At 38.1% G+C, this 23,839-nt stretch overlaps 1 protein-coding gene across 2 annotated transcripts in view; it reads left to right on the top strand.

Annotated features, from left to right (window-relative positions):
• The window catches only part of LOC310729003 (ATP-binding cassette sub-family C member 5), a 47,027-nt gene that overhangs the window by 7,531 nt on the left and 15,657 nt on the right, over positions 1-23,839 (top strand). For both annotated transcript variants that reach the window (XM_083546923.1, XM_083546924.1), the window contains 17 exons: positions 258-405; positions 5,276-5,509; positions 6,791-6,964; positions 7,479-7,626; positions 9,700-9,848; positions 9,945-10,052; positions 11,220-11,573; positions 11,943-12,014; positions 12,248-12,372; positions 12,484-12,556; positions 12,716-12,919; positions 15,281-15,406; positions 15,686-15,800; positions 15,915-16,099; positions 16,429-16,575; positions 20,670-20,799; positions 20,883-21,036. In XM_083546923.1, the coding sequence (XP_083403049.1) occupies positions 258-405; positions 5,276-5,509; positions 6,791-6,964; positions 7,479-7,626; positions 9,700-9,848; positions 9,945-10,052; positions 11,220-11,573; positions 11,943-12,014; positions 12,248-12,372; positions 12,484-12,556; positions 12,716-12,919; positions 15,281-15,406; positions 15,686-15,800; positions 15,915-16,099; positions 16,429-16,575; positions 20,670-20,799; positions 20,883-21,036 (2,646 nt within the window). The remainder of the gene's footprint in view (positions 1-257; positions 406-5,275; positions 5,510-6,790; positions 6,965-7,478; positions 7,627-9,699; positions 9,849-9,944; positions 10,053-11,219; positions 11,574-11,942; positions 12,015-12,247; positions 12,373-12,483; positions 12,557-12,715; positions 12,920-15,280; positions 15,407-15,685; positions 15,801-15,914; positions 16,100-16,428; positions 16,576-20,669; positions 20,800-20,882; positions 21,037-23,839) is intronic.

Here is a 23,839-nt window from a genome sequence, read left to right as displayed (position 1 = left end):
AATGGATCTGAATCTACATCCTGATTTCTGTAAGGCAGCTTGTTTAATTTTGTACATGCATTGTTATATCTGTTAAAGCCCAGGTAACCAGTAGATACCAAATCAACAGTGGTGATGCTGATACATTTGACATTTTGATCAAATCACCCAGAGCCTTAACTACACCAAATATTTGTTTGTTCTGATTAATGGGGGGAAAAAAGGTTCTTGTTTTTGCCGATCACTTTATTCATCACAGTGTTTGTGTCCTGATTCAGGCTTCAGGCCCTGTGGCATGAAGAGCTGAAGAGAAAAGGCAAAGATGAAGCTTCTCTCCTCCGGGTTTTCTGGAGGTTTTGTCGAGCACGCATGCTGGTGGCTTTTTTCCTTCTCCTTCTATCTACGGTGGCGGCCTTCATCGGACCTGTGAGTGGCAGCCATGTATATTCTCCTTTTCACCTACACCTGTGTAGAGCAGGTTTAATAGCTGATTAACATCCTCATTAGGATGTGGACAGACAAACTCCTTGTTAGTGTAAACACCATAATAATTAACATTTAAGGACCATCTTGCATTCATTTAGCACACACTGTTACACACACCCCCCCCCCCCCACACACACACACACACACACACACACACACACACACACACACACACACACACACACACTGTGCTTCAAATCAAATCAAATTTTATTCATCACATACACATACGTACAGTAGATATAGATATAGAAACAAAGGGTTTACCTTTACCCAGTTGAAGTTTCAATAGATTGTGCACATTAAGAAGGAAGTTTCATATCCTTTAAGTGATTGAATGTAATATAATTATGTGTACTCAGCTTTTAAAATGCTTTCTACTACACCTAATGACCTGCGCTGAACTTGGAGCGAATAGTATATAAATATTTACTGCACTGTCGGACCAAATTTCTAGGAACAGTTCAGGTTTTTTTTCTTTCTTTTACACACATTTGTTTACTTGGTTGTGTCCACTCCAAATGTAAGCACATTAACGTTTGCATAATGGCACATGTATTTCTTACTGCTGATTAAATTCAGGCACAAAGTTAATGTTGCCTAATGTATAGCAGGACTGTTGCAAAATAAAACTGTACATTTATGGCATTTAAATAGTGATTGTACATTTGATTTGGGAATTTTGTCAGGAGATGGAAGGAGTCTCCAGTGTCAGTGCTTTTACCTTATTAACCTCAATAGTGAAATAAATATGACTGATAATAAATGTTATAATATAAGTGATGACATGATCTAAGTTCTATACAGTCTGGATAAAAAGTCAGGTTTCTTTTAAGTATCAAATAAAATAATAAAAAGCTTCAATTTGTTTTTTCAATACAATTTTTAAAAACCATCTCCAGGTGTGGTGAGAGTAGGGAGCAGTTTGAGAAGAGCCTGGAGAGGTGGATGTACGCGCTGGACATGTGTACATGTGTGTGAATTAGAGGGAGGGCAGTGAAGTGGTGCGGTTGCAGGGAGAAGAGGTGGAGAAGGTGGAGGAGTTCAGGTACCTGGGGTCAACAGTGCAAAGTAATGGCGAGTGTGTTAGAGAAGTAAAGAAAAGAGTGCAGGCAGGGTGGAGTGGGTGAAGAAGAGTGACAGGAGTGATTTGTGATAGAAGAGTATCTGCAAGAGTGAAAGGGAAAGTTTATAGGACTGTGGTGAGACCTGTGATGTTGTATGGTTTAGAGACAGTGGCATTGAGTAAAAGACAGGAGGTGGAGCTGGAGGTAGCAGAGCTGAAGATGTTTTTGTTGGGAGTGACGAGGATGGACAGGATTAGAAATGAGTTTATTAGAGGGACAGCGCAAGTAGGACGTTTTGGAGACAAGGTGAGGGAGGCGAGATTGAGATGGTTTGGACATGTGCAGAGGAGGGACATGGGGTATATCGATAGGAGAATGCTGAGGATGGAGCCACCAGGAAGAAGGAAAAGAGGAAGTCCAAGGAAGAGGTTTATGGATGTGGTGAGAGAAGACATGCAGGTAGTTGGTTTGAAAGAGGCAGATGTAGAGGACAGGGGGGGTATGGAGACGGATAATCCGCTGTGGCGACCCCTAATGGGAGAAGCCAAAAGAAGAAGAAGAAAAAGAAGAAGTGGTGAATGGTTAAAAAACATTTTCTGATTTTAAAGTTGTTAAGAACAGACTTTTTGATAGCTCACAACAATAATCCTGATTTTAGAAAAAAAAAAAAGTTAAATATTCAGTTCAAGAGCTTATTTTTTATCTAAATCTCATCTTGGGTGGAGAGAGGAAAGCGGCTTCAAAATAATACATAATGTATAAGACTCACAGCCATCATCTACTGTTAGATTTTTTTTTGTATGGAATCCATTTTTATATAAATGAACCCAGAGCAGCTCATTGTAGAGGGCTGTTTTTTTACTGACTAAGATGTCCTGTTGTACAGTGTGTTTATTTACATCGGACCTTGACGTTATCAGGTGATATTCAGAGTGAAACAGCACAGTTTGTATGATAAAAAAGACTCCACTTATGCTGCCAACCATGTTAGTAATGCAAGTGTTCTGCTTTTTTGTTGATATTCTAATAATATACATTCATAAATACATTCATTAAGGATGTCATATTTGTTTATAGATACTCTACAGGTCATTGTGGATCCTGGGGGTGAAGCATCATGAATATGAATATGGGGAGTGGGTTTAACATTTAATCCCCACACCAAGGTCCACACCAGTTTTAAATACACAGAAAAGCAGGCAAAGGGTCAGTTCAAAATAGAAAATAAAAAAAAATTATAAATGTGCAGCATGCAATATATGTCCCCTGGTGGTCTAGTGGTTAAGATGCAGCGCTCTCACCGCTGCGACCCGGGTTCGATCCCCGGTCAGGGAACCATCCCCAGCCACTCTCAGTGCCGGTCCCAAGCCCGGATAAATTGGGGAGGGTTGCGTTAGGAAGGGCATCCAGCGTAAAACGTGCCAAATCAAACGTGCGGAGGATCCGCTGTGGCGACCCCTAACGGGAGAAGCCGAAAGAAAGGAAGAAAGAAAGCATGCAATATATACAGCGTGTTAAAAAAATATATAATAAACATGTTTTTTACACAAACTGTACTCTTTTTGATAACGCTTTTCAAATTCTTATGTACCTGAATATATGATGCTGTGAGTTTTGTCCAGGTTGTCAACTCCTCCTTCTTATGACCCAAAATGATTTGTGGCTTCATGTCAGCTTTTACAAGAACATTGTCTCATGGTCCTCAAGCAAGTCCACACCAAATTCTACCTGTTTAAATCTAATGATTTTCATTCTCAATTGCACAACCCTGTTCTAGAGACCCAAAATCCTGGTCTGCCAATTATTGGTCTCTCCATTGCATTGATTGCTGATTGCATCTCCTTTTGAATTATAAACCCCTGATAATATCACAAACCTAATGTATTCAAATCCACTGGCTTCAAGTTCTTGAAAACTTGATGAAACACATGTCCTTTAGTCTTGTCTAGTTTGATCTTCTCAACAGGTTGCGGGATGAAGAGTTGAGAAGCTAACTCTGTTATTTAATTGAGTGACAGCAGAATGTGTAGACCCTGGGCCATTTTGATAACACTTAGAAGCTGCTTTGGCTTTGTTGAGGTGAAGATGTCCATTCTTTATTATCATCTTTAGATCTTACATGGTCCATCACTTAACATTTGGTGGTGGCTGTGTTTCAATGTTCTAATCAAATAGAAGGGATTCTGTGTATTTCTCTTGTCTTTTCCATTTGAAGGAAATCAATGAAATGTACAATCAAATACCGTAAATGTACAACAGGAGAATCCTCTGTCTCTGAAAACTCTTCCTAGACCAGTGATAACAACAATATCAACTCAACATAACATTATCTTAGTCAATATGACCTACAGTGCTATCTTTGTATACAAATATTGTACAGACCTTCCGCAACATGTCGGTGTGAACATGCTTTGCATGAACGTTCAAGATCATAATGAGAAAAATCTAACAATTTCAGGAAGATAAAAAGAAGGCAACCAACATTTCAGCTTATTCAATGTTAAAATGGGTTAGATCGACCTGTAACATAATAGGAGGCTTAAAGAACTAGAACAATAAACAGTATTGCGCAAAAGTCATAGGAATACCGAAAGAAAAATACTGTACAGTGTGCACGAATAATGTTAAAGATTTTATACATTCAGTATTATACAATAAAGATCAGTTTACAGCACAAAAGTATTTTTAAAAAAAGTACATTTTTGTCTTTACAACTCTTTGCTTTTAAAACAAATCTAGATCTTTTTAAATCTAACCCATTTTAACATTGAATAATCTGAAATTCTGGTTGCCTTCTTTTTATCTTCCTGAAATTAGGGAATTTTTTGTCATTTTTCTCATTATGATCTTGAACGTTCATGTTCACACTGACATGTTGTGGAAGGTCTGTACAATATTTGTATACAAAGATACTGTAGGTCATATTGACTAAGATAATGTTATGTTCAGTAGATACTGTTGTTATCACTGGTCTAGGAAGACCAGATATGAGGTAGTAAAAGGTGGTATGAGGTCGACTCAAGAAGAATGTTGGAAAATGGATGTTTTTTTGTCTGAAAAGTGTTTGGAAATCGTAATGCTAAATATTTTTGAATATTGTTACTACTGGCCTGATGATGCAGAAGACATAATATCTAAATAATGTAAATATACAGCATATTATTTTTAATGGTATACAAACAAAAAAAATCATTAAAATCTATATGTTTTGTATGAATTCTGTGTTAGATGCTTATTTTATGTTCTAAAAATCCATCCTTTCAACAATATACTGAAATATATGCTTGACAATATCTAATCTATTTTTTATAGCAGTTCTTCATGTTGAAAGCATCTTCACATAGTTGTTGAACATGTGCCTTTCCTGCAGAAGTGTAACACCAAATATTAACCTTAGGAACAACTATTTTACCCATTAGGGTGTGAATAATTATATATAATAATGTCAAGTACTGCTGTACAAATTTATTAACCATTAACAATAAACTTATTGCCAAAAAATGGCTGAGTTTTGTATAACAAAATAAACGGATAACTGATGGAAAATAATTAGGAATAGCAGTAGCGGTAAGTGAAGGTGATCAGAGTGTTGTGATTGTAATCTTGAGAATGTAAAATAATCCTGTAATAAAATATTTTCCCAGGAACTCTACACATCATTTACCTTTATTTTACATTCATGACAAACGCATCTGTTTTCTGATCTATGTGCTGTTGTTCCCATGGTGCCATGTTCCGTATAGGCTCTGTTGATCCGAGCGCTGTTGGAGTATGCTCAGAGTTCAGAGGTGTGGCTTCCATATGGCCTGGGTTTGGTTGGAGGTCTATTCCTCACAGAGTTAATTCGCTCTTGGACTATGGCTTTCGTATGGGCTGTTAATTACCGCACAGCCTCACGCCTGAGGGGAGCCGCTCTCACCTTTGCCTTCAAGAAAATCCTACGTCTGCGCAGCACGAAAGAAATCAGCACAGGGGAGGTGAGAAAATATCCATTCATCTCATACTATGCTACACAAGGCATGTTTATGATGCATATTATACGCACAATCTATGGTGCATGATTTTTCATATGTCTTTCATGTGGTTTGTGTTTTTAGTCTTGAAAGAAGTCGTTTGTCATTTTCAGATATCTCTTGCTCCCTGCAAAGTCAATTGCAAGTGAACTGGAAATCAACCAGATCACAGCTGATAGAAATCTATTACAAAACTGGCAGAGCTCAGCTGTCCTATTTCAACTAGTGGCAGAAATTATTTTCGGGGTCAGAAAACGATTAAACAGAAGCCCCAAAAAAGAAACTAGCAAAATCAATTATATGGCACCACTGAGCAGTATGAAGCAGTTAGTAGTCAGTAAACATATTTACAAGCAGATTAATCTGTGATTCAGTTGCAGTTTCAGTTAAATGGCCTTTTCCACTTAAAATAGGTTTTTTTTTACCAGGTGCATTGCATTAAACTGCAATTCATTGCATTGTATTTTGTTTTTTTATATAAAATATAAATTCTATGATAATTGCAGGACATTATATACTGTACACTAATATGAGCCAGGTAGTTTTACAATCTGCCTCCAACTAGGCCTTAAAACGTAATTATATTATGTTCTATGGTGCATTTAATGTTCTCTGTAGAATTTATTATATTGTTGCATTGTTTATATTTATCTATATTTTACATATTGTACTGCTTTTTGTTCACTGCTAATTTGTCTGTTGATTGTGTACACTGGTGCCCGTGACCTCTGTAATATCGCACCAAGGCCTTGGAAAACGCATTCATACCAAATTATTCTTGTATATGGCCAGAATGATAATATAAACTTTCTATCTATTACTTTCTAACTCTTAAGAAAACTTTAAAGCAGCTTTTGCTTACAAAATATTAATTGGCTTAAGTCTTAGACTCCAAGGATTTGTCCAGACTCTTTTCTCAGTCTTGTTAGTACACAACTTTCCTAGTGGGTGTCTCTGTAAGTCCTAATTCATTCAGAGCAATTGTTGGATAATATGGTTTTTGTTAAATGGATAAATAATTCATGTGAGAATATAAGGAATTCAGCCAATACATGTGCATTATACCTGCATTTAAGATAATGCTAGTTCCCATAATATCTAATCTTGATCTTTTTAGTATGCTAGTATATAATTATTATACTATTTGAGCATGTTTTTGTCAGATTTCACCTAACAAAAGTTCGATTGTAGAGTGTGATAGGAAACTACTGTGATGAGCTAACATCTAGGCTTCTGTTTGTTTAGCTTGTAAACATTTGCTCCAGCGATGGCCTGCGGCTATATGACGCTGTGACTGTGGGCGGTTTGCTAAGTGGAGGACCTCTGGTGGGGCTTCTTGCCCTGTCCTACAACATCTACATTCTGGGACCATCCACTATTGTTGGCTCTACTGTTTTTTTCCTCTTCTATCCATTAATGGTGAGTAATGATGCAATGCATAATGTTTTATTTGCTAGACTGCCATAGCACTGAAATTTTGTAATGTATTTCCCATAATAAACATTTTAAAGGAATTGAAGGTGTTCTTTAGCTGTGGGTCATCTAATATAACCTAAATAGACAATCTATACATATTTTATTTTATTTTTAAATTTCATTATTTAAAGTCACAAACAGGGCTACCTAGTAAAATGTAATGGTTTGAACTGCACTGGGGTCATTTTAATATGCTGAACGCATCATCGAGAAATTTAAGTGAAGAACCCGCATAGGACAACTGCGCAATATGAAATATGTAAATGAAGAACTTTCTCCTACATTAATATTGACACTACTCACCTGAGGCTCAATATACAATCCAAATGACTTGAATGTTTGATATATATGTTCTGTTCAACCATATATTCACTCCATGTGATCATATTTCACATATGTTTTGTATATATTCATATAATTCTAGACCTTCCTCACACTACTTTTCCATTTCATGCAGATGCTGGCCTCCCAGTTGACCGCCTACTTCCGCAAGAAATGTGTGGTAATCACGGACCGGCGCATTAGACTGATGACCGAGATCCTCAGCTGCATCAAGTTCATTAAGATGTACTGCTGGGAATCAGCCTTCGCCAGTAACCTCCACAGTAAGCCATGATTCCTCTCTGCTCTGCACCTTCTCAGAAATTCAGCTGGAAATTCTCTGCTCCCGTTGGCTTTTTAAAGTACATCTGAGACACCTTTTTTGCAAGGCTTTTCTGCATTGAATATTCCATCAGTTGGGACTTTCTAAAGGCCCAGCGCTACAAGGCTAACTTAAAAAGAATTCAACAGTCTATGGTACTTTATGTCTGAGGAGAGATTTCAGTTAGCTGGCAGTTTAGATGAGAAGGTTTTTTTATGATATGTGAGTAACAGGCAGGGATTTTCAATAATCATTGTGAAAGTATAATGCTGCCGATTGAGGTAATAGGTAGACTCATAAAACGAAATCTACCCCTATTCACCATGTAAAAGAATCCAAGGACAGGACCAGAAACTACAGGAAGAGGCCGAAAGCAGAAGTCAGAAAAGCACTTCAGGAGAAATAAATTGCAGCGAGAGAGCGATATATTACATTTCACAAATGAGCTCATGCTAAGAGATAAAACCAGGTGAACAAATGAAACTAGCCAGACAGAAAGATTAAGCGTTAACAAAAAAGCAGAAAATCGTTATCCACTACGGAAGTTGGAAATTAAACAGATGGGGCCAGAGAGTGGGAAGCCATACGGCTCAGTCACAGTAGTGATGTGCGATTGTGTACCTACATTGTTTCGCTTTATTATCTATTAAATCTGAAGCCCCATTTAACATGCAGCATTAAATTAGTAAGTTAATAGACACTAAATGGAAAGATTTAGAGCCAGAGTCCAAATAAACCAGCATTATTCTTACAAAATTATTGAAAGGGCTTGTGTAGAAAGGGCTTGTGTAGAAAGTCAGTATATGACATGATAAAATATTGACAGCCGATCATTGTTTATCCTCCAACATATAAACCATAATGTCAATGTAGAAAAACGAGAAGTAGAAAAGTGTTTTAGACTTTGAAATGTAAATTCCAAAATCTATTGTATGTGGGATTGGGATATATATATATATATATATATATATATATATATATATATATATATATATATATATATATATATATATATATATATATATATATATATATCCCAATCCCACATACAATAGATTTTGGAATTTGATAGATTTTGGAATATATATATATATATATATATATATATATCCAAATTGACTTACAGTTATCTCTATTATACAGCTAAGCAATTGAGGGTTCAGGGCCTTGCTCAAGGGCCCAGCAGTGGCATTGTGGTAGTGCTGGGAATTAAACACACAACCTTCTTATCAGAAGTCCAACATATGTTTCACTGAGCAACTACTTCTCTTCTAATTTAATATTATTTCATATTTCATATGTGAAGACTCATTTGATAATTCATTAAATTTGGGATTTTGATCTGCAGAATGTTCAGTGGAGGGAATATTGAATTGAGAGCTTTTGGTCCTATGTCATTTTGGTGATATATATGGTCCTGGAGAGTTGTGATTTGCCGGCTCTACCACACGTACTAAACCTACTTATTAACCAGTGTGTTAAATCAGCTAAATTGCTCAACTTTCCTTGATGCCACAGGAAAAGTTTGATTTAAGTTGTAATTAGCCTTTTTAATATTTTAGGGTAATTTCCAGGGTCATGAGCAGTGCTACTGCCTTTAATTATAGTTTTCATGCTGTATAGACTAGAATATTATTCTAACTATTCGAGTTACAGAAACACATAAGTGATGCACCGATGCTTTGTCGTGGTTCTGGCTGAGGCTCTGGGTGGTTTTTGGATGAAATTGGCGTCATCCATCCAAATGGCTTGTTCATAGCGATTTAGAAGTCAAACTACAATTGTGCAAAAAGTCTGCTTCAGGGTGCTTCACTCCAAACTAACTATCAACGACAGTCATCAGGCACTTTATTTTAGTTTAGGGCTTCGGGGCATGAAGATTAGTCTTCACTCTCTGGTGTTCTGTCTGTGTTATGTGCAGGAGGAACAACATCCGGCCATTATAAACGATCATCTCTGAACACTGTGGGCACTGGAGATGAAAATGGGTTTGTCTCTATTCTGAATCTTCTTGACTCTTGGCTTGTGTTTTCAGAGGTTCGTTTGGAAGAGAGAAAAATGTTGGAAAAAGCAGGGTTAATTCAAAGTCTCACCGTTGGAGTAGCTCCTGTCATTGTTTTGATTGCCAGCGTGTGTACGTTCACTCTACACATGGCCCTGGGCTACGATCTCACTGCAGCACAGGTATGCTCACTTAACAAAGTGTTCACTCCAAAGATAAAGGACAATATTACTTCATTGTTGTTAAACGATTCTCTGTGCATTTCTTTGTATCTATAGGCCTTCACTGTTGTGGCTGTCTTCAACTCTATGACCTTTGCACTAAAGATTACACCCTTGTCAGTACGCGGTTTATCAGAGGGTGCTGTCGCTGTTAAGAGATTTCAGGTAAATGGAAAACACTTCAGTCAAGCAACCAGCAGCTAAAATAAGCCAGTCACCATCCTCCAAATTACATTTGAGTATTTTTGTTTCTAGTTATAATGTTTGTTTTTTTTACGTTTTAACGCAGGTCTGTAACGTTATTTGCAGTGGTAGATGAAGTACACAAACCATGTAGTTGAGTTAAAGTAGAAATACACGAGGTAAAATGTTACTGCAGTAAAAGTAAAAGTGTCTCTTTAAACTTTCACTGGAGTAAAAGTACAAAAATCTTTGCCTTTAAATGTACTTAATTATCCAAAGTACTATGATTTATTATGGCTACAATGTTCCTATTATCATTTTTTTCTCAAGACTGGTTTAAGTTCGACTGGAGGTTTCTTCCATCATTTATTTTTTCAAAAAATTCTGCTTGCAGTTGAACTGATGCTGTAACTGTAAGTTTGTGCTAAATAGACACCAAGCGAAAAAACAAGTGCGTTCTACCCTAATTGTTCACAAACGATGGATTTAGCTAAATAGATTGAGTAAAAAGTGAGATATTTGACTTTAAAATTTAGAGAATTTAAAGCACAAGTCTCCCAAAATGAAAATACCTCAGTAAAGTACAAATACCAAAAAAAAATTTAAAAAATTAAAAAGCTACTTAAGTACAATAACAAATTGCATTTAATTTCTTACTGTCCACCAATAATTATTTGACTGGAATGTGTTACCTGTATTTGGCAGATTGCTAGGTGAAGTCATTAATTATCGTTCCAATTTTAGTATATGTGCTGCCATAGCAAAACTTAGACCCACTAGCAGTTTGCTATGTTATGGCCAAAGGTTTGAATTTTCCATAATTTCTGAAGTAAATTTCTAGTTTATCTACAAACAACATGATTCCAATATGTCACAAAGAAGACAGCAGTTTAAAATGTAAGTCACAATTAACAAAAAAGATCGAATGAATACATCTGTGTTGGGTGGCATTTAAGAGAGTGAGAACAGGTATCGCAAGGTTTTAAAAGAGAGGTACAAAGGTTTTAAGATTAAAACTATTATTAAACACAAATAACAAAATTATCTGTAGGTATATGAATTATAATTATTTCAGTTTTGCCATGAGGGAACAATAACCTTTGCACCTATCTTTGTAATTCCTGATAATCTTTCCTCATTACCTCACAGAAACTCTTCATGATGGAGGACCGGGAGGTTGTATTGAGCAAAATGGAGCATCCCGACAATGTCGTGGAGTTCAGAGATGCCACGCTGGCATGGAATAAAGCTCAGCCCGCACAAGCCAACAGTGCAAAGCCACAGCAGAGCCAGAAAAGAAGAGGCATGCGCCGAGTGCTCCGAAGAGAGAAGTTGAGTCTCTCTATTGGCTCAGAGGATGAAAAAGTAAAAGGCCTGGAGCCCAATGCAGAGCAGCTGCTCACACAAATGGAGCAGGAAAGTCCACAGAGCACCATCTCCTCAACCCAGAGTATGCGACCACTTCTGCACAAAACCCTGCATGTCCAGCTTTCAGTCCACAAGGCAAGACCAACATCTCACACTGTCTCTCTCACCTCTTAGAGGTTTTTTCACCAATGTGCTCTCCTGTATATCTACTGTATGTATAATATAACTAAGAAGAGATTTAGGTTCCATGTGTATCTGCACTGACCAGTGTTAGTTTATTATGGTGTCATATATAAATGATAATGAATTTATGTTTATATATATTTAAATATAGGGGGGGGGGGGGTGTTCTAAAAACATCGCTGTGCAATATAAGTTCCTTATAATGTTTGTTTTTGTCAAGGCACCTAAACTTTTGCTAGTCTTAAAGATGTTTTAACCCCCTACCACCGATGTTTTATCAGCCCTCAGTTGAGTGGCACTGACTGATCAATGTGTCCACAGGGAACATTGGTAGGAGTTTGTGGTGCTGTGGGCAGCGGAAAAAGCTCGTTGCTGTCTGCCCTCCTGGGACAGGTGAGAGATCACACTGCACATCAGAGCCGTTTCTCTCTCTGGTCTCTAGAGTGAAACACCCCGTTATCTCTGTGACCTTTCTGTAAGGCTGAGCTGTGCACTCAAGACAAGTGATCCAAAAAAAAAGTATTGTGCACTGACTTGCAGGACACGGCCCTTGAGATCCGATTGGGTCAAGCTGTCTGAAACACAAAGGTCATCTTTAGTACAACCTGCTTCTCTTTTCTCTACAGATGACCTTACTCGGGGGGTCGGTGGCTGCAAACGGTGGCTTTGCCTATGCTGCTCAGCAAGCCTGGATCCTCAACAGCTCCCTGAGGGAGAACATTTTGTTCGGGAAAGATTATGTAGAGGAAAAGTAATACCTGCTGTCTTGAATCAGCTCAAGAGAAGCATTGCTTTGTGTGCACAAAATGAGACATGTTTTAAGTACGACTATAAATTAAAATTGGCTCTGATCTCCCTTCAGGTATAAAGCTGTTCTGGAGGCCTGCTGTTTAAATCCTGATATCACTGAGTTACCTTACGGCGATATTACTGAGGTAATGAGGCTCAGTGCGCTGTCGCTGGGCTTGTCATAATCACTTTCTTTGAAACGTATTGCCATTTTTGTGTTATTTGCTGCCAGTCCCTTGTGAGAAGTTGTAAATAATGAAAGATCTGCTGTAAGTGAAACCTCCACCGGCTTACTGTGTATCCAGATTGGGGAAAGAGGAGCCAATCTGAGCGGAGGTCAACGTCAGAGAGTGAGTCTTGCCCGGGCACTTTACAGTGACCGACCCATCCTGTTACTGGATGATCCGCTAAGTGCCGTGGACGCTCACGTGGCTTCACATCTCTTCCACAATGCCATTCAAAGTGCAGCTGGGGAAAAGACTGTCATATTTGTTACACACCAACTGCAGGTACGTTCATTTGGCGAGAGTAAGCATACCAATGTGTGCAAAAAAGCCTGAAATCCCCACATGGGGACATTATCTGGAATGGTTGCTGTCCTACACAGCTCCCTCAGGGCCATGAGCAATTATGTTCGCTTGTTTTCTAACCAGCTGAATGCTCCTGCAATTCTCGTAAAAGAAAAAGCCATTGCAGGCTAAGAATCAAACACGTGTCAAAATCCAGTAATAGAAAAAAGAAAATAAATTAATCAGGAGCGTGACCACCACTTTAACAGGTAGGCAAAGCTGAACCAGATCCTTTCAGTTATTAAGAAAACCAGTATATCAACACAGCAAGTCACACAACAAACACAGACCATCCAGTAAAGTGTATCCACTCATAGAAAATACGTTTCTCTAACATTGAACAGCACAATTTATTCTATTCTGTTTATTTTCTTCTATTAAATGATTCATAGGTCCTTACTATAAAGTAAATATATTTAAAAAATAATGTTAAGGAAAATTATATGGATTGCAGTACATATATTCAATATATTTCCCACATATTATCACTTATCTAAGGATTAAAGCATGACAGGGTTGTGCTCTTAATAATACAACTATCCAAAAAGCTAATTACTTTCCAGTAGCATCATGCCTCAAATGATTTATCTTTTATTTATTTTTATTTTTTTAAATAGTACTTGTCTCCACTTAATGTATAACAGCAATAAAGTGTCTTTCCCTCAACAGATATCAGCTTTTCATGTAGACTTTCCTGTGTAGGAAAATTTACTTCTACGGCTTAAAGTTTAAGCTTCACTACTGTCTGTTACAAAGTGCTGACACTGGTGACTTCTGGGGATGGGTGTTAAATAAAACATGCCCTCACAGAAAATTTCACCACATAAAGAATTGCAAACATTTGGAAATCTGTTCATGTGGAACGCCCACTCTATAAGTCCCAGTTACTATAGAAACAAACTCAAAAAGTTTGTAGAATTCACTAATTTTATGTGCTACATTTATTCATGGATAGTCCACTCCATCATTTATAAAACCTATAATAAAAAAAAGATGCAGTTTACTGTAATGCTTTTGCCTACCTAATTATTGAGAGTACAACAGGAAATATTTAACGTATGTTGACAAATAGTTTGCATGATATATTCGGTCAATTTTAGTGTATTTACATCGTTTAAGGTCCCTGAGAAAAAAAAGATTAAGATACATTGTGCTGTTTGGTTGTGGGGAGATGATAAATCTTAGGGACAGGGCAAATGTAAGATTAACCTGTAGCAGAAAAATAGAAAGAGGAAGTGTGGAGAGGGAAAAAAAGGAACTCATAATCCAGAGCATTGCTGCTTCATCTGGTAAACATGGAGGGATTTGAGTACAGCTGGCACTGGAGCTGGATCACTTGTCTGTACTGGTGATGTGAATGCAATTTAGAGGGTCAACAATAGTAGAACTAAAGGATCTTGGTTTTTGATTTAATCCAGGGACTGCATTAAATAAATGAGCTTCGGCCGCACACGACCCTATCGCCGGTTCACCATTGTTCCTTCCTTGGACCACTTTTGATAGATACTGACCACTGAGGACCAGGAACATCCCACAAGAACTGCAGTTTTGGAGATGCCCTGACCCAGTCGTCTAAACATCACAATTTGGCCCTCGTCAAACTCACTCATGTCCTTACACTCGCCCATTTTTTCTGCTTCTAATACATGAACTTTGAGGACAAAATGTTCACTTGCTGCCTAAAATATAAAATATCCCACCCACTAAAAGGTGCCATGATGAAGAGATAATCAGTGTTAATCACTCACTGGTAATGTTATGCCTAATCGCTGTATGTGTATAAATTTAAAGAAGTTATATGCTTCATCATAAAAACATAGGCTGTAGATATAGAAAGGCTTATACACTATAACACAAACTCATAGCACATGACCACCTATTCCTATCTTTGAAAAATCTCTGAGAAAACCTTTTGTCTAAATTTAGACCATACTATCCAAATACCCTTGATGGAATTCTGGAAAGCATCCGACAAAATTATATTTCCCTGACATTATTAGAGCTATTAGAGATCAATATAAGTGTGTCGAAGTTTAATTTTATAGGAAAAGGAAAATGTGTCAAAATGCTTTTGGGTACAGATGCAAAAGATAGATATTTGTTTATAAAGTGCTTCTTTAAAGCTTTAATAGTTTGCATACATTGACATTAATGTGTTTCCATGTTCCTGTGGTCCAGCCTTCCCTAGAGGCACAGTGGCATGTTATGAATCATTGGCATTGCAAGCATTCTCATATCTCCCCAGTTTTCCTTATTAATCAGTCCATTCACTGTGTTTGTTTTACATCTTTTCTCTGCCAGTACCTGTCGGAGTGTGATGAGGTGGTGCTGATGAAGGACGGGCAGATCGCAGAGGTTGGCTCCCATGCCCAGCTGATGGCCCGAGGCCGTGACTATGCCACGCTTTTCACCAGTGTAGAGCAGAAGGTATAATTTGCTACCACACTTGGGGGAAACACCACCAGGGCTGCTTGCTTATGTTGTGCTTCATGCCGCCTTTTGCGTAATTCATGAAGTGCGACCTGCAAGGCTGCTGTTTTAGAAATGTTAATTCATTCCCAGCGCCTATAATTTATGATCGCATTGATCTATGAGTGTAGTACCTATACAACCATGTCACTATCATATTTCATGATCTAACATTCATTGTTCTGGCTGTCATAATTTATAGCTCATATTGTGATGCTCTTTCTTACGCTTTCTCAGAACCTGGTGAGGAAAAACATGAAGAACCGGCAGGGGGGAGAGGAGAAGGGCTTGGCGCTGTGCAGTTCTGTCATCAGTGCAGCAGCAAAGCAGCCCGCTGAGAGTACGAGTGGAGGTGAGAGCTGTGGAATTTGACAGTAACATGGTATGCTTAGCTGACTTTTCAGGCAAGAAATGAGTCACAGGGCTCTGCTCTATTCTCTGTACACTTTGATACTCTATTCCGCAGACCAGCTAATGCAGCCTGAGGAGAAGAGCCGAGGAGCCGTCACCTGGGCCGTTTACGCCACTTACATCAAGGCTGCCGGAGGACCCCTGGCTCTCATCATTAATGTCCTGCTTTTCATCCTCACCACAGGCAGCATAACCTTTAATAACTGGTGGCTCAGCCACTGGATCAAGCAGGGCAGTGGGGTGAGCGAGCCTCAGCTGGAAAGCTAATGCTAATAATAATAATAGAAAAATAGTAGAAGCTATTACAAGGCAATAACTGCCTCCCTCAGCCAGTGTTAGCACGGCTTGCATTTCAGGGAGAAACATTTCTTTAGTGCTGTTTTATAACATTAAACAAGTCTGTGTTTTGGTGCTCTGCAAAAGCAAACATCAGTTCCAGCACTAATTAGAAATGCCACAATGAACATCATTTTCTCTGAGGAAGAATCACAGCCCAGATGCTCGTGCTGCATCTATTTTTGACTGTAAACATAAATGAGTTTAGAATTTGTGTGTTTGTGTGTTTTTAGAACGTCAAAGAATTTCAGGTAAACGAGACTGTGGCGAGCAGCAGTATGAGATTAAACCCCCACATCCAGTACTATTCCCGCATCTATGCAATGTCTATGGGAGTGGCGCTCTTCATCAAGGTTTTTCGGGGTGTCGTGTTCATCAAGGTAACACATTTACATTTACATTTACATTTGTGGCATTTAGCAGATGCCCTTGTCCAGAGCGACGTACAAAAGTGCTTTGAGTCTCTAGCACTGAATAAATCTACACTGGTACTTTAGATTACAAACTTAATATAAATTAGACTATAACTTGAAAACCCTCATTAAATTGGTAATGGTTTTAATTGTGGAATCCTGGTGTCAATTAGTAATTTGTTGCCTTCTACTGGTGGCATGTTAATGGATACCATTACCGACCAATAGACAACCTTTGATAACCTGTAGATGCACATATTGGTATCTACTGGGCACCAATAGGAATCATTCATAAGTTAGGAGGATTCCAATGGGTTTCTGCAAAGGAGTCTTTGGTTGGATGATGATGATTTGATAATGTACACACTACATAATAGAAACCATTTGGTGATGGTTCTAATGAAACAGCTTATCGTTTATAATGTTTTCTGTCTTGGTAACATTGGAATTGTATTTTTTATCTTTTCAGCTGGGAAGATTATAGAGATAATGGAGAATTTTACTAAAATACATTTAAGAGTTTGTCTTCAGAGTTCTTTTCGAAATCCTGTCAGGTTAGCTCATGTTTGCTAACTGGGTTAGAGTTAATGAAATTTTCATGTTAGCTAACAGTGTAGTGTTGGTACTGGTTAATATTGTGGACAGTGGTGTGCCAGGATATTTTAAAGCAAGTCCAAAAATATGTCAGATAGGTTTTCATCTTCTTCTAACTCATCCTGTGCTCTTAAAACACATAGAGTCTTCTAAAAAAAAAAAATTGCTAGACTTATAATTTCACGTGTTTATTTAAACAATCCTGTCCCGGAAATACGTTTCCTCTGAACTGATTGGCTATTTTCCTTTATCTTTTTAAAGGAGGTATGCACAGCTTTGTCAGTGGAGTTTGGGTCAGTTGGTTTAAATTGTATTATAATTGTAATTGACCTTCATCATCATTGTGGGGCAAAATGAGAAAAGCATATGATTACATGACATTCAGTGTATAAGCAATAATTAGTTTAAACATTGGCATCATTGTCAAGGAAAATTAAAGATTACATTCAATTAAAATCTGGCAATCTATGGTAATATGGCGTTAATGTTTATAGCACAGTCTCCCAAAGCCTCGGGTGTGAAGCTTGAGTCTATATCAGAATCTGATCTGTTCTTCTCAGGTGTCTGGTGGGTCACAATGTCTGGTACACTGATACTTCTGTGACTTTTTGGTTGTGTCACAGCAGGGTCAATAAACCTTTAAACACAAATTTATATTCCCTAATTTAAAGAAAATCTTTACCAGAGGTCATGTGTCCTGTTTTCATTTTGCTGTTTAATAAGGGTTTAGTGCACCACTGACATGGCCTTTGCTAATTGTCCTGCTTTAGCTTTTTATCTGCTTTGTGTCTTCTAGTGTTTTTTCCCCTGTTCTGTAATTGAAATTGCCTGCAGGCTAAAATCCATTTATCTGTCCACTGCTGTGGCGCTCAGCAGGAAAGAGCTTGTGTGTGCGATGTCCCTCTAGATCCTCTTGTGACCGTCTTCCCCATTAAATAGACCCGACAGTGTATTAGGGAGCTTACGGACATCTGATGTCCTTTTAGATCCATGTTCCACTAATGTTCATTTATTCTTCAGTTATGGGAATGAGAATATTTATGGTTTTTATTATTATAGTAACAAAAATATCTCAATTGTAAAAGGGTTATTTTTATTAGATACATGTTTTACAGTATGTAAGAGCTTTTTATGAGTTTACTCTGGATTGCTCAAGACTTACAAAATCATGTTTTAAATCTTTGCATTCACTTTTAAGAAAAAACAAACAAGAAATGTGTTCTGTCTAGAAATGATGTGTTGGACTGTGTACATAGCTGTACAAACCGCTAGCATTTTGGGATTTTGCTCAACCACAGCCTGTTTATTTGTGCCCTGCTGCTTTTCATAAGGCTTTTCTCTCTTTAATGCATTTGCTGTCTCTCACAAAAGTGAGTACACCCCTCACATTTCAACAACCATTTTAGTATCTTTTCAAAGGACAATACTATAGAAATGAAGCTTGGATATAGTGTGCAGCTTGTATAGCAGTACAGATTTACTTTACTCTTAAAATAACTCACAATAACATACAGCCATTTCTATCTAAATAACTGGCAACAAAAGTGAACCCTAAGTGAACATCTTAAAACTGTGCCCAATATGTCAATATTTTGTGTGAGCAACGTTGTTATCCAGCACTGCCTTAATCCTCCTGGGCATGGAATTCACCAGAGCTGCACAGTTTGTTGCTGGGATCCTCTTCCACTCCTTCATAATGACATAAGGAGGCTGACACCATCCGCTTGAGGATTTCCCACAGGTGTTCAATAGGGTTCAGGTCTTCACAAACCTTCTATCAATTGACCTATTTAAACTGTTCCTTCACCATTACACTGACTTTCATTAAGTAAAGGATGTTTGATAGCAACAGCTTTCCTCAGGCCGAGTCACGCAATAAATCTGACATATGCAACGAGTTAACAGATGAAATATTCACATGCATAATCCCTGTGATCACCCAGATGAAGGTAAGTTTTGAAGTAACCAACAGTTTAATGTTTAACAGTTTGTGAATGACTTATATCTGTATCTAATTTATTTACTTGGTGTTTGGTAACAAAGTGCTGCTTTGCATCAGCAATACTGACTCAATGACAAACAAGTCATTCATAAGAAGACAACTGCTGGCACTTGTATTCATATCAATTAGTTTCTAACTACTTAATCATTTGATTGTTAATAATACATATAATAATATTTTTGTGTCAGGCAGTCATTCATGCAATGGTATACAAAATCATGATCCTACTAAACAGCTAATTCAATTAGGGTACTGTATTCGGCAGTCAAATATTTATTTCTCAATCATTGGACACCTATTTGACAGTTGAAAACAAACATTTCAGCATTTCAACAATTATTAAACGATCTATATGAAAGCTGGCAGCATGCACGTTTCTTGCCTTGACCACCTTCTTTCATATGGATCAATTTTCTTTTCCGATCTCAACAAGTCTGAATGTACTACTGAGTTGGCACCAATCAGAGGCCGCATTTTTATGATGTCTTGTAGAATTCATACAAAGTATGCATACAGTATTTAAAAAAAATACAAAACACTAAAGTATTTTGATACAAAATATGAAGCCACTTTCATCAACCCTATTAAATACAAATTACTAAATCATAATGTATATTTGAAATACATATTTAAAATGTTACATATATCATAAATACTGTCCATCCCTGATGCTATCACACCATGCTTGACCGTAGGCAAGACACTTTTCTTGGTACTCCTCACCAGGGTGTCGCCACACATGCTGGGCCAAATCAGACCACAGGACATGGTTCCAGTAAATCATGTTCCTGGACAGGTTCTGCACCTGACGCACAGCACGAGGACTCAACTTCTTTGATAGACCCTTGCGAGACCTGTTCTGAGTTGAACCCGTCTTGAAAAACCTCCGTATGACCCTGGCCACTGTACTGTAACTCAGATTGAGGGTGTTACCGATCTTCGTCTAGCCTCGGCCATTTTTGTGGAGAGCAACAATACTAATTCTCAAGTCCTCAGACAGTTCTTTCCCATGAGGTGCCATGTTGAACATCCAGTGGTCACCAAATTGTAACTGCTCTAATAAAAGATACACACATTTTTATGTTCCTGTCAAGCAACAAAAACATAAACATGATGAATATATGTGGTTTTGAATGGTTACATGGCATACAGCAGTTATCACTTAGGGTGTACTCACTTTTATTCCAGTTATTTTGACAATAATGGCTGTATGTTGAGTTATTTTTAGAAGACAGTAAATCTGTACTGCTATACAAGCTGCACATTGACTAAAATATATCCAACATTTTTATAGTATTGTCCCTTGAGAAGATACTAAAATGTTATCTTAAATGTGAGGGGTGTACTCACTTTTGTGAGATACTGTATATGTTTCCTTTATTTCTTGTTTGCATTGTGGATTTGTTAACATTTGCACTTTGAAAGGTTGCGTTTTAATTATTAATGTGTGTTTTGTGTGCTGCAGTGTACCTTGCGGGCAGCCTCGGCTCTACACGATAAGCTGTTTAAGTCTCTCCTTCGCGCGCCAATGCGTTTCTTTGATACAACTCCCCTAGGGCGCATCCTGACTCGCTTCTCCAAAGACATGGATGAAGGTTAGTGTCAGAATGGTCCGCCCAGACCTTCTTTACTGTCAGCTAGATAGAGACGTCTTCTGATTTTCTCAATCTCGTTGCAGTGGATGTGCGCCTGGCCATTCAGGTGGAGTTGCTGATGCAGAACATAGCATTGGTGCTCTTCTGCCTAGGAGTGGTGAGCGCTGTTTTCCCATGGTTCTTGTTCTCCCTCCTCCCTCTTGTGGCCTTCTTCTACATCACCAATCGCATCTCCAGGTTAGAAATCACGGCATTACTTTGTCATTTAAGGTTAGACCTTGATGTTGACCCTAAGTTCCCATGTTAAAGAAAACTGAGTGCTCAGGAGGATGATTATAGAATTGTAATAGACTCAAACACCTTGAGAAAAGTGTGGAGTGCAATTCAATACACCCCACAGGACATGAACCAGAAATAGACTGAAGCCTGCTATCTTTAAAAACATATCAGTTCTTTAATGCACTCAGAGGAATCAAGGCTTCTGGATCACAGTTTTACAGGAGCTTCCTATATAGAAGGTTTTTCATTGTTCGTTGTTCAATAAGCACCTCCAGCAAATCAGATGATAAGAAGAAGCACAAATACAGGATTAGTGTGTAATTGTGTTTTTAATGACGTTTAATCTGCAAGTAATCACCACATGTTGTGTTTGTATATCAGTAACTGAAGTTGTGTTAGACTGACGCTTCAGTGAGCAAGGATGTTTAATTTTCACAAACATGATTGTATAGGATTTTTCCTGTGCTTTTTCCCCCTTTGCCTTCTTCCCTCACGTTTTCAGATTGAGGAGGTTAAGCAAATGAAGAGGTGCAATTAAAACAATTAAACTCAGATGGGAAATGAAACTTGGCATGCATGGATGGGTTATTGAATCATAAAATAGAAGAACCAAACAGATTCAAGTATTCAAATAATCTTTCCAAATTTGTACACCATTTGAATTTGGATATTTCAGACAAGAACATATTTTAGCACCTCTTTGGTATTTTGGTATTTTTTGCTGTTTAATTACAGTTGAGTAAAGTGGTAGATGGTGTACCTAAGAATTAAAGATTGGTGATTGTGGCAGATTTCAATGGGCATGTAGGTGAAGGGAACAAAGGTGATGAGGAGGTGATAAGGAGGTGATGGTAGGTATGGCCTTAAGGAGAGAAATGTGGAAGGGCAGATGGTGGTAGATTTTGCTAAAAGAGCGGCTGATAAATAAAGAAAATGACAGAGAGAGAAGGTTGGATGGTTTGGAGATGGTGAAGCAGGAATTGTATAGGATTAGTAAGGAGGAAGTGAGAGCAGCGATTAAGAGGATGAAGAGTGGTAAGTGTGTAGGACCAGATGACATACTGGTAGAAGCGTGGTGATGTTTAGGAGAGATGGCTGTGGAGTTTTTAACCAGATTGTTTAACATAATTCTGGAAGGTAAGAGGATGCCTGAGGAATGGAGAAGGAGTGTGCTGGTACCGATCTTTAAGCATAAGGGCGATGTGCAGACCTGCAGTAACTACAGGGGAATTAAGTTGATCAGTCACACCATGAAGTTATGGGAAAGAGTAGTGGAAGCCAGGCTGAGAGAAGAGGTGACCATCTGTGAGCAACAGTATGGGTTTATGCAGAGGAAGAGCACCACAGATGCATTATTTGCTTTGAGAATGTTGGAGAAGTATAGAGAATGACAGAAGGAGTTGCATTGTGTGTTTGTGGATTTAGAGAAAGCGTATGACAGGGCGCCGAGAGAGGAGTTGTGGTATTGTATGAGGAAGTCAGGTGTGTCAGAGAAGTATGTGAGGGTGGTGCAGGACATGTAAGAGGACAGTGTGACAGCAGTGAAGTGTGCAGTAGGAACAACAAACTGGTTCAAGGTGAAGGTTGGACTGCATCAAGGATCGGCTCTGAGCCCTTTTCTGTTAGCAGTGGTGATGGACAGGTTGACGGACGAGGTCAGACTGGAGTCTCCCTGGACTATGATGTTTGTGGATGACATTGTGATTTGTGGTGAGAGTGGAGGTAGAAGTTGGAAAGAGAATGGAAGCCATTAGGAGTAAGACAGAGTACATGTGTGTGAATAAGATGGAGGTGGTGACGAGTTGGTGAAGGTGGATGTACCTGGGTTCAACAGTGCAAAGTAATGGAGAGTGTGTTAGAGAAGTAAAGAAAAGAGTGCAGGCAGGGTGGAGTGGGTGGAGAAGAGTGACAGGAGTGATTTGTGATAGAAGAGTATCTGCAAGAGTGAAAGGGAAAGTTTATAGGACTGTGGTGAGATCTGAGATGTTGTATGGATTAGAGACAGTGGCATTGAGTAAAAGACAGGAGGGGAGCTGGAGGTAGCAGAGCTGAAGATGTTGAGGTTTTCGTTGGGAGTGATGAGGATGGACAGGATTAGAAATGAGTTTATTAGAGGGACAGCACATGTAGGACGTTTTGGAGACAAGGTGAAGGAGGTGATATTGAGATGGTTTGGACATGTGCAGAGGAAGGGACATGGGGTATAACGGTGAGTTTGGAGGAAGGAGGAATAGAGGAAGGCCAAGGAGGACGTTTATTTCCTTTAAATAAAATTTATCAGTAATAAACTAAGAAATTACCCAGACTTCATTTCAACAACTTAATTTTCTTACCCCAAAAATGGTTGAGGTCACTGTGAATTGTCAATTTTCTGATAAGGAACAGTTTTGCCACTTCTTCTGTATTTATTTGCTCTTTAATTACAATTTGTGTAAAGTTTATGTCCTGCAATGTCTGACTCAAAGATAATAAACTATTATAAATTATTAATCATTAAAAAAATCATATTCTTACTAAATATTAAGTATCATTATTTTTTTAATAAATAAATTATTCTATTACAAGGGCTTATTTCCCTTTTTTTAGTTTTTGGATTGATGAACTTTTGTGGATTTTTTTTGTGCTGAGGATAATATATGTGACAAATGAAAGATTATGAAAAAAAAATTGGCAGCAGTAAGCCCAAATAAACTTAATTCTCCAAACTATTTTACTCTAATGGATTTTCTAATGAACCACTGAAAATGCAGCTTTTGTTAAC

Source organism: Silurus aristotelis (assembly GCF_946808225.1).
Source record: "Silurus aristotelis genome assembly, chromosome: 7".
NCBI lineage: Eukaryota > Metazoa > Chordata > Actinopteri > Siluriformes > Siluridae > Silurus > Silurus aristotelis.
This window is presented reverse-complemented; position numbering and strand designations above follow the sequence as displayed.